Genomic DNA, 12,250 nt, shown 5'->3' on the forward strand with positions numbered 1-12,250 from the left:
TAATCCCACATTAATTAAGAATTTCCATGACAAAGGCTGATGATGATGATGTTGTTGATTTGGAGGATTTTAGAAGTGCTACCAGCGTAGCACTCTACACTTCTCTCACGCTTTCTTTAAATCTACACGTCTGAAAATCTAAACCGCTTATGAGATATGAGTACATCAGGCTAATCCATTTTAATTTCAATATCGTACACTTGAACTGTAATCCGATGATCCCTATGGGATAAGCCGGGATAAATAAATTTAAAATTGTCTCAATTAAAATAACTTCAAAACGTTGCCAATGTTTTAAAATAATTTTACAGAAGACAAAATCATTTTCCGTGAAAAAAATAGGAAAACCAGCATTGGATAAAAAAATCTTTCTATGATACTGGCAACACAAAAACTACTGTCAACGTGATTGTAAAATAAATGTGACAGCGGCGGTCTAACACACTGATAAAAATATAATAAATTAAATTTTTAGAAAAGTATTTATAATGGACGAAGAAGGGGAAAGTATTTTGCTTGAAGATAATTATTATCAATTATTAAATGTGTCAAAAACGGTAAATACTACACCGCATGTTACTTAGTATTTCAGTATTATTGCAACATTATTATATAACTACCCAAGTTAGGTGAAAAATGAATTGATAAAAACTTAATGTAACATTACAAAATACCAGGGATCTATCTAACTTTACATTAAAAATATTACATCATGATATATTTTTTTTATGACGCTACGCAATTTTTGAGGTTATATTATTATGATTTATTTATCGGGTAAGGCGATCATTCTGGCATGTCATGTGGACCAATAGAGTATAATAATGGTTGACTTTTACCCGTCTTTTTCTATATTGCAATTGTGTAAATTTATTTTGTCATCATCTCTTATGAGTCTCCACATCTCCAAGGAGCTCGAGCCTACCCTAAAAAAATCTAAGTCCTTTATTGAAAACCGTAATGTTTAGATACAATAATGTTTATTTGTCGTCAGGCATCAACAGAAGAAATCAACAGTGCGTACCGCCGTTTCTCACGCATGTTTCATCCCGACAAACATAGTACAGACAGCAAGAAACAAAAATGGGCTGAGCAGATATTTAACAAGGTAAAAGAAGCCTATGAAGTATTGTCCGATTCCCACAAGAGAGCTATTTATGATACTCTAGGTAATTCATTATTTTTTTTATTTATGATATACCTGAGAATTCATTTACTTGTTCTGCATCGCTCTGGAAAATTAATTATAATACAGAATATATTTCACAGGAAAACGTGGCTTAGAAGTGGATGGTTGGGAGATTATATTTAGAACTCGAACACCAAAGGAAATTAGAGATGAATATGAAAGGTATGATTATTGTGGTGAACTTCTCGATAACTAATTTGCCTATTGATATAAAAAATGTAAATTATGAAAATGTTTTCAGGCTAAAGCGGGAGAGAGAAGAACGACGTTTACAGCAAACTGCCAACCCACGTGGCACTATCACTTTGTCTATTAATGCAACAGATATGTTTACAAAATATTATGATCAATATGAAATTGTGTAAGTAACATATTTGCAGTTCTGGAATTTAGGCAAATAGTCTATTCAGAATAAAAATTTTGTATGTGTAATTCAGAACAAACAAAATTCAGAAATAATCAAAAATCCTTTTTCTAAATAAAAGATTAATGATTAGAAAACTTGCATACTACTTTCATTTAATAATATTTTTTTAAGTAATTCACATTTCTGTCTAATTTTTAATACTATTTGTTTATGTTGTAGGGATGATACAGCATTAATTCCTAATATAGAAGTTTCTGGAATGACGATCCAGCAATCTATTGATGCACCAGTTACTTTAAGGAATACCATGACTTTATCTGGAAATATTTCTACACAAAATGGAAATGGTAACTTCAAATTTATATAGCATAAACTTAAGTATGTTAATTGTTATGATTAAAACAAATATCCTTAGAAATGTATATTTTCATTTATTAATTATATTACTATGTGTTACTTGTATGACAATTCAAAGTCAAACTGCTATTTTCCTTATTGTTTTATTGTTAGTGTATATTTATTGTAGTAGTTTATATTTATAACGAGAATCGTCTTCAAGTGAGTCATTGTCCAGTCTCGAGGGACAACCTCGGTAAGAGAGGAAGATATCACAGTCCCTTGGACTCTCGATTATCTAGGTTCGACTGTATTAGAATTTTTAACTATTAACATTAATTTTTTTAATGCATATTACAGGTACAGGATCAGTGAATGTGTCAAATCGTCATTTGAGTTCAGAAAAAGGATGGACTGAAGTAGAATGTGGTATTGGTAATGGACCTCTTCTCGGGTTTAAGGTGTTTCGGACATTGTCCCGACTGATGTTTCTAAACTGTGGTACTGTACTGCAATTTACTCCAAGAGGGATAGTTCCAAGTTTTGTGTCAAGTAAATATGACTGTTTATATCTTACTTAATTTCCTATTTATATCTTACTGGGTATGTTTATTAAAGTACTAGCTGTCGTCCGCGATTCCGTCAATCCGTCAAAACGCAATAAATAGCTAATGTGTTCTTCCAGACTATGTTCTACATCTGTTCCAATTTTAATTAAAACCCGTTGATCCATCCATCCATACATCCATCTAAACATTCGCATTAATAATATTAGTAAGATGATAAATTAAAAAATAGACATATTAACAAGTGATTTTCTAATTTATTGTAACATTGATTTGGATACAGTGCTAGTTTGAAAAATGAATTCCTTTTAATATTAATGATTTAATCCATGGATCTCTATAGAAATTATAGTTACGTCTATGAATTTTAGCTTGTTAATGGACATAAGTTTTCCAATCTATAGTTTAAACTTATATTTTCAGCCATGGCTTTACAGTTAGATGCACATTCAGTTGGATACCTCACATATCGTGCGGGCGGACAAAGTGGTTCATCAATGACATCCATGTATGTCCGAGACTCCGAGAAATATCATACAAACACTGCCATACAGATCGGGAATCCCCATTCGTTCATTTCATTCAACGTCATGAGAAAACTGCCACAGTATGATATGAAATTAAGATTGGCCATAAAGTGAGTATTTTTTTTTTAAATAAATCTAATACATAAGTAGCTTTTGCCTGCGACTCTTTCAACACGAAAATAAAACAGAAGACAAAGTATCCTATATGAATCTCCTGTTTCTAAGCTACCTCCTTGCCAATTTTCAGTCAAATTGGTTAAGCCGAATTAAATATAGATTTGCTACATTAGCTGTTACTCTAAAGTTTCAATTGTTTAAATAACTATTTTCAAACATATTTTTATATCAATTTATTCTCCATTTTATAAATATTAGTAGGTACACTAACTAGGTAATTAACTTAGTAAATGTACTTACCTAGTAAACTAAATTTGTACTAACTAAATATAAAATCTTTACTAACTGTAACTAAATCTGTACTTAGTTAGTAAACTAAATCTTGAATTAGAAAATAATGCTAGTGAAATTATAAAATTATCTTAGAATAAAAGGCATCTGATAGAGAAGTCACACTTTACATTTTGATCCATATCAAATATTACTTTGCAATAGATATAATCTATTTACTATTAGCTGTGCTGTTCTATAATATAGTATTGTCATAATAGTTTATAATATGTTATAGGATTGTTTATTTTTTTATACATAGCTGAAATGCAATTGTTTTTTTAATAGTAAGTTCCGATGACACAATTTTTACATATATTGTTATATAAGCACATTTTATGTCAATATTTATATATATCTTCCGTCGTCTTACAATTGTCAATAATTTACTCAGTATACAGTATGATAATTGTATTGAATATTGACATTAAATTATACAACAGGAAACATAATGATGTATCTTAATTATTCAATCAATAAAATACATTGTAAGAAATAGTATATTGAAATAATAATAATTAATTTTATCATCACTATGTCGCGTTTATATAAACTTATGTAATAATCTGCGTATTATTGTTATGTAATGTTTATTACTTTAATATTAAGTTTAATATTATAATGAATGTTTACAATGTTGTGAAATTAAATTAAGTGTAAATTGATTTTATATCGAGAGCTGAGCGTTATGTTGAGTCCCCAGGTATAAGTTTGCTCGAAATTTTATGTGTTTGATTCGACGTAGTTAGATTATGGGTACCAGTAAGAATCTTGAGACTTAGCTATTACATGTTTAAACTTGTTTTAATGAAAGAAAAAAAATCGAGCAAATTTTTAGGTGGAGATCGGTGGTCAGTCTGCGCCGGCGTCGTATTACTTGAGCTATTGACAGCAAACGCTAAATCTCGTGGTGTCGCGCGAAAATAACAAATTCTATTATCTATTGAAGTGTTTTTTAAAAAAATGTTTTTCATATAACGCTAAGCGATTTTGTCAGCTGACATCAAGCGATACGCTTGTCACATTGGCAAGCATTGACGTTGGTAATCCCTATCTAAACTAACGACTAATCGTTGGTTTCTGAGACCAAAATCCTTGTATAAAACAAATCGTCTGCCTTCTTATTATCTTTGACATAACAAAGATAACATAAAATACACAGGTATATTGGTCTCAGAAACCAACTATAAATCTTGTGTCACATTATGATGTTTTGTGGAAATTGTAAGACAGAGTAAAGAGAGAAAGGTGATTTTTAAGAATTTTGCAAATTACAAGTTGTACATTAAAAATTTTATTGTAATTATTGTTAAATTTTAAAGTAATCATTTTTAAGGATTATTTTAATATCGAAATACCTTACTTGTTACAGGTTTGGTACATTTGGAGCATTAGCTGAATATGGTGCTGAAAAGAAAGTATCTCAGAATAGTAGTGTTTCTGCTGCGGTTATGGTTGGAGTGCCCACTGGAGTTGTACTCAAACTTAAGTAAGTACATGTAGCAATAAATTAATTTTATTAATTTACTAGCTGTCGCCCACGATTCCGTCCGTGCAGAATTAAAAAAACGTAATAAGTAGCCTATTCGTACATACGAATAGGCTACTTATTATGTTTTTGTAGAACAGACAATGTTCTACATCTGTGCTGAATTTCGTCAATATCCGTTGAGCCGTTCTGGAGATACCTTTAAACAAACATCCATCCATTCATCCATCCATCTAAACATTCACATTTATAATATTTACATTTTAATAAGTCGACAAACTGCACATCAGTTTATGACATGTTACAGAAATTGAATAATACTCAAATTAATTTTTTAATTACTATATAATAGAGTAAGCATTCAAAAGTGTGTTAGTCATAATCTCTTCTAGCTAACATGTTACTAAATATGAGCCGCTTATTTTGAAAGTGGCCTAACTCCATTTATCTTCAAATCGAGATGTTGAAAGTTTTGCGTTTGAATGAATTTAAAAATATACGTATAAGATACTAAGGAGTCATACTGCTTAAGCGTATCTAAGGATGTTAAATTTAAAGTTCCTGTTAAAATAGTGGCAATTATTAAGTAAATAACGTGCATTTTCTTATCAAGAATGGAGTTGGGCCACTTTCAAAATTAACAGCCAGATTCATTATAAAATTTGAAGGTGCCCAAGTCCATTCAACATAATTTAAGATGTTTCAAATTGAAAAAAAAAGAATACGGAATTTGTTTTGCATATGTTGAAAACACTTCGGAAACATAATTTATGCGATTCAAAACATTTTTTAATTACAGAACATAGAAAATTACAAACATAAATTTATTACAAAACAATTTACTAGACTACCCCGACATCAGATAAATTCAGAACTTTAAAATTTTCATTTTCATTCATGGATGTCTTAAAAAAAAATTTATATGGTTCATTTCTGACAAAACGCATCCAACATATTCTTAACCAGTTTACTGATTCTCCATCAGAATTTTTTACTCTTTTAAAAATTGCGTCTTCTAATAATTTTGTCGCTACAAAATCTTCCTGTCTCATTTCATTTAGAATAAAATTATTACCCTTCCGACACTTTTTATTAATCTTGTAATAATCTTGGGGAACGTACAGTAAATTATTTTTTTAATACCATTTCTACCACGGCAAAATCTCTTTCAATTGGTAAAAACGAATGTCCTGATATTAAAAAATGATGATCTATAATTTCTACATTATTATCCAAAGCTTGGACAATTTTCAACCACATTAAAGCTACTTTAATGTTTCTATTTTGCCCGGTGCACATGTCACTGTAAGCTATGATGTGTTTTTCACTTCTTAATTTTTTAATATGTTTTAAGATGCATGAAACAATAACTTGATGTAACTATAAATGGAGTTGGGCCACTTTCAAACTACACGGCTCAGTTGTTCAATTAATTCGGAAAACTTATGTGTAAAAAATGTATCGTATTTTCTCTGAATATAAGCAATCTGAAGTGCTTCGCTGATAAATAACATGAAGTTGTACATGTAAACATGGTAACCGGCAAAAAATTGAAAAACGGAGTTAGGTCACTTTCAAAATAAACGGCTCATATAATACAATAAGTTTATTTAAAAAGTTATATGTATAATTTTTTTTTTTTAATAAGACGATAGCAAATAAGTAAGCACCTGTGGTTTATTCACCGACACTGAAATAATGTGAGACAGATATGTGTCTTAAAAATATTGAGAAGAGGAGAGACTGAACTTCTTGTTCCTCCAATATTACCCTATATTTCTGATGGATTGGACTAGAACGTAGCAAATATAGTTTCTTATTCATAGATGGAGCTGTTCATCACAAACAATAGTAGTGCCAATGCATCTTTGTGATGAAGTGATGCCATCACCTGTGTTTTATGCCACTGTTGTCCCGCTGGTCTCGTGGCTGGTCCTTAAGAAAATGGTCTTGGATCCTATAGCTAAAGAACGTCAAGAAAGAGAAAGGCAAAGATCTATGGAAGCGAACTTCGAAAGGTAAATTATATAGGTATATTTTTTCTTTCAAAAAGATATTTTTTTATATTTTCTTTTAGAAAAAAGAAATAACAATGTTTTTGTAGTGTTTCTGCAATTTAAAGTCGCAGTTATTGAAATAATAACTCAGTTTACATAAAAAAGGTGATAAAATTAATATATCTTTTATTTTATCTTATAAAAGGTTACAAGAAATGCAACAACAAGCCCGCGCTACTGTAGAACTAATGAAAGAAACCTATTCGAGAATCAGAAACGATGAGGAAAAGAAGAAAGGCTTGGTTATATTACAAGCTTTGTATGGAAAATTACCTGCAGGTAAGTTGATGTAACATTGTTTCAATTATTTTACAATGGTGTCTAATAAAAATTAATATCAATTAATATGTAAATTTTTATATATCAAAGAATTTAGAATGAAATATTTTTGTGAGTAAACATTTATTTTATAATGACAAAAAAATATCTTATGCTTATAGAAAAGTAACACAACAAGATGTTTTTTATTGCTGGCAATTTGTGATTAAAATATGAATAAAATTCATCAAAGAATGCTAGTTATTTAAAAATAATGAAAATGTTATCATTATAGTAGTCTATTGTGTTCTACATATCATAATTTTAAACGGCTCAAGATGCCATGCAAAGTGCTCTCTACCCGCATCCTATGTCCGTATCCTATATTATCCTATGTCCGTTTCCTGGTTCTAAGCTACCTGCCCACCAATTTTCAGTCAAATCGATTCAACCGTTCTTGAGTTATAAATGGTGTAACTAACACGACTTTCTTTTATATATATAAGATTTACAATACAATGCTAACCTAAAATAGAACTATGTCCCACAAAATTATATAAAATATTTTGACTGTGGGATCAAAAATTTAAATTTAAATTTAAATTAATATAAAATTAAATTAAATAAGTATGATAATTAAGATAAAAGGTATTAATATCGAGTGTTTTATATTTTAATAGTGCTTTCAAGATTTCTTAATAATTTAATTGCTTGTCCTGTAAAGCATTTATCATATTCTGATCTATGGTCACAGATTTATTGTATTCTGCTTGTAGGTGCGGATAGCCATGAAGTGACAACAGATGAAGCAGGTGACGGTGTTCAAGCGGAATCACCACATGGATATTCCGAAGTTATTGATGTTACTATACCTCTGCAGTGCCTTGTTAAGGATTCCAGGCTCGAGTTACTAGAAGCTAGCAAGGTATTAATTGTTTTTAATGTACAAATAAATATAAGAAAGATATAAATTACATTTTTCTAACATATATGTAAAGGAATGTGTATGTCAAGTCAATCAATCAGTTAGTCAGTTTAGTTGGAAAAGGTCTAGTTACCCTTATATAAGTGGGGATGTATATGAAATGTTACAAATATATGTCATTTTTACTTACCGTTACATAATTTTTTAGCTATAAATAAAGTGGGATCTCTTAAAGGTAGAAATATTAATGTATTACTGTATTTAGTAAGTACTGTAATAAGCAATGGTATCTTAGTTGTTTTCAGAGAAGACATTACAACGTATTGTTTCAGTTGTTGCCATGGAAACCATACTAATTTTCGCCTGCGATTCCGTCCGCGCAAAATTAGAAATAAACTGAACAAGTAGCTATTCGTATTCTAGTTAACTAAATGTTTTGAACTTTTTTAATAATTATTTATTGTTTATTTCAGTCGGAGTTACCAGGATTCTATGATCCATGTGTTGGGGATGATAAGCATCTCACAATCAAATACTCTTTCCATAATAATCTTTACGTTTGCACCATTACTGATCAACAAGCCGTTGTATTGCCACGCAATAGTGAGTAATGTTATATATCTAAATTATTTGTATGTATGATAGCCTTTCCGAGCTTTTTCCAGAAAGATAAAAAAAAAATATAAGATACTAATTTCTTTTAACAAAAAAATATTTACGTAATAATTTAAGTATTTTTAAAATTAAATTGGAACCAAATAAATTGTGGTCAGTTTGTGTTTAATTTAATTTTCTTTGTTTCCAGATCATCGAATAAAAAATAGATCCTGAAAATTAAAGTCTAGGTGCAAACGCTAGCACCCAACACAACAAATGAATGTATTCTTCAAAATTATTATTATTTATTTAGTTTTTTTTTTCATCTTGTAGCCGGAATCCAGTATTCATTTTTAAAATGCGTGATTAGTGTTGCAATATTGAATAAAAGATATAACTATTTTTGAATTGATATGATAATTGTTACATTGTCTATGATCATGGCATTTTAAATATTTTACATATTGTTATTGTATTTGTAATATATTTAGTTGTCATGGTAACCTCTATGAAGGTTTGGAAGTGCCTTTATGTTCGCATGTCAGTAATATTTATAAAAAAAAAATAGCCAATACCAAATAACGCTACGAACTTATAAATTTTACGTAACTGTATGTACTAACATCATATTTTTCTAAGGCTATTTGCAGTCATATAAAATTAAGATCAGCAATAATATAAAAAAAAACAACAACATTTTATATTGAATGTAACTTGATAATTATGACGTTCAATATTTTATAGTTGTTAATGCTTTTTTGAAATATATAAATAAATTATTGTTAGACAAGTTTTCTTCCGTTATAAATGTAGTTTATATTGGCACAATTATTTACTAAAATGTTAGCAATAAGCTAATTTTATTCTATATAAAGTAAATTATAATAATTTTGATGAACACCAACTATTTATTATTGATGTGTCTGAGTAAATGAATTTAAAGTATATTTGTAGCGTAATTGCATTTGAGTTTTTGTTGTGTTAAAATGTTAATATATTTCATGGCAAATTTAAAGCAGAATTTTAAGGTGCTTGGGGGCATTATTGTAGAATAGCAACACTCAATAGATAGTCACAACATTGTATATACTCGAAAAGTATAGCATCTTTTTGAGTGTTTATGTAACAAATTGTGTCATGGAACGGTAGTTTAACCTGTAGTTACCCGTGACTATAGTTTAAACTGTGGTTTTCAAAGCACTATATATGGCAGTGAATTTCCAAAAGATAGTATGAGTGCATACTAAATATATTTTCATTACTATTATAAAAAAAATCAAATATAACAAGTGGTGAGTAGTAAACAAAGATATTTTAAAATTAGTTCTGTTGATTGTAGATTGCCAATAAACAATTTTTAAGCATTTATGATGTTTTTGTTTTTTCAACAATCTTTCCTAATGTCCTTAATACTTAAACAACTTAAATCTTGCGTCTCGAGTATCGAGTAGCGCGTGATCCTTACGAGAGTTCTATTAATATAAAAGACTAGCTTTTACCCGCAACTCCGTCCGCGCGGAATAAAAAAAAAATAGAAAACGGGGTAAAAATTATCCTATGTCCGTTTCCTGGTTCTAAGCTACCTGCCCACCAATTTTCAGTCAAATCGATTCAGCCGTTCTTGAGTTATAAATAGTGTAACTAACACAACTTTCTTTTATATATATAGATGTGCTAAAATTAAAACAGATTGATTTTTGTCATGTGCAAAATCTTTATCAGAATATTGGCGAATATAAGTACCATTAAACATTGCATGTCCCTTTTACGATATAGTTACCCTTTGAATGTTTATACTATGCTTTTGTATTGTACCACACAATAGATAATAAATCCTTTTTAGATGTGATGAGATGACTATTCAAATTGAACTCCGACGTTCGCAACGATTACGAAATTAAATAGAGAAACCACTGACGGTTCAGTAATTTAATTATAATTTTTTTATTAGCGATATCTTATTATCAAGTTATATGAGTTATTTTATCAACCTATAGAACTTTTTATAGATGGAAGTAACATTTTTTCTTACTTCCATTGTAATTTGTTTAATGACATTTATAGGTTTAGTTAGTGACGCGCAATTTCCTTCAAAGGAGTATAAAGTTTCACTTCACGTTAATGTGAAATTGTGAAAAATTACAATGTTTTTTTTTTAATAAAAGGTGTAAAAAACGCAATCGCCGACTTAAATTCGCCAAAATGGCGAAGCGACTGTTGTTGCATTGCCTACCTCCAATGTTGTTAGACGTTACATTTTACTTTATAAAATAGAGTAATGGTGAATACAAAATAATATAGAAATAAAATAAACCGTGAACCTCAAAAAATTCGTAGCTCTTGTACTATGTAATTAACTAATTTATAATAAGCGTTGACAACCGCAGTGTACAGCATGTGTGTGGCCTAACATCTAAATATAAATTATATCATAATATAAGTACTTAGGTACTAAAAAATGCTTCAAGTCGCTTTGATTAGGGCATTTTAAAAGGATAAATAAAAGCGTAGCAATAGCAAGGAACGTTAATATTGCTAAAGTGTAATTAGTACGGAACGTTTTAGACGAAATTATAAATCTTAACCACACTTTATCACTTTCAAAATGTATATTATAATTAGTAAAGTCCCCTAAATATACATAATACGTGTGTGTATACGAAATGTGCCGACAGCGTGACAAATTGTGGCAGCGTAGCAAAGGTGCCAGCTGAAAACCAGAGCAGGGGCAGTTTAGTCTCCCTGCTTCGCTGAGCTGGCTTCCTTTCGCCACACTATTGTACCAAGTTTGTGCCTTGTATTTGTGTTTTTTCTTTTTTGATTTTATATTCTTTGTGTGGCAATAAATGTTTTTCTTTCTTTCTTTCTAAATTCATAATAAATATATATTTAAAAAATATATAAGTAACAAGGAATATGGACATAATGGAACGATTATTTACACGTATTAGATGTTTTTCTTTAAATAACGTCACAAAAGTACAGCAAGAGCAAATTTTACGTCATTCGCACAGAGCCTCCTCTTGAAAACAATTTAATCCTATGTTTTTATATAAACTAATACCATAAAGATGTTTCCTTTGGTAAAACCATAGATTATGTTGATTGTTATCACAGGTACATAGTTAATTACCTTCTTGCTGATTCTACTGATGTAAAAAATAACAGGTAATTTTCATATTATTACTTTAACGAAGTGAACATAAACATACATAGAAATCAAAAGTCGAAATGTATCAAAATGCACAGGAACAAAATACGCGACAAGCATATCTAAACCTGGACTATAATGGTACTAATGTATAAACATTATTAGGGCAGGGAATATCCCAGTCGAACTAATATTTATTAGAATACCGACTTAAAGAAAACACACGAAGGATCTGAAAATTACGAGCTTAGCAATGCCCAAACATATATCCTAGAGCCGCATCCAACAAGAAATCCGATATCACTGCCTACCCTTTTACGACATTTCCGTACGCCAACATT

General features: G+C 29.8%; 1 protein-coding gene across 1 annotated transcript; it reads left to right on the forward strand.

The window, feature by feature from the left end:
• Positions 1 to 425: 425 nt before the first annotated feature.
• On the forward strand, positions 426 to 9,102 carry LOC106717098 (dnaJ homolog subfamily C member 11). The gene is made up of 13 exons (XM_045686053.1): positions 426 to 557; positions 995 to 1,169; positions 1,270 to 1,351; positions 1,431 to 1,550; positions 1,776 to 1,903; positions 2,253 to 2,444; positions 2,882 to 3,095; positions 4,805 to 4,921; positions 6,748 to 6,939; positions 7,124 to 7,257; positions 8,013 to 8,161; positions 8,635 to 8,764; positions 8,967 to 9,102. The coding sequence occupies exons 1-13, from the start codon at positions 489 to 491 to the stop codon at positions 8,990 to 8,992; spliced, it is 1,728 nt and encodes a 575-aa protein (XP_045542009.1). The 5' UTR covers positions 426 to 488; the 3' UTR covers positions 8,993 to 9,102.
• Positions 9,103 to 12,250: the final 3,148 nt, after the last annotated feature.

Source organism: Papilio machaon, chromosome Z, assembly GCF_912999745.1.
Source record: "Papilio machaon chromosome Z, ilPapMach1.1, whole genome shotgun sequence".
Taxonomy (NCBI): Eukaryota; Metazoa; Arthropoda; class Insecta; order Lepidoptera; family Papilionidae; genus Papilio; species Papilio machaon.

Coding starts and splice junctions, on each gene's coding strand:
- LOC106717098 (XM_045686053.1), top strand. CDS start 489: ATGGACGAAGAAGGGGAAAGTATTTTGCTTGAAGATAATTATTATCAA. Junction 1,352..1,430: donor ATTAGAGATGAATATGAAAG/GTATGATTATTG, acceptor AAATGTTTTCAG/GCTAAAGCGGGAGAGAGAAG. Junction 1,551..1,775: donor TATGATCAATATGAAATTGT/GTAAGTAACATA, acceptor TTTATGTTGTAG/GGATGATACAGCATTAATTC.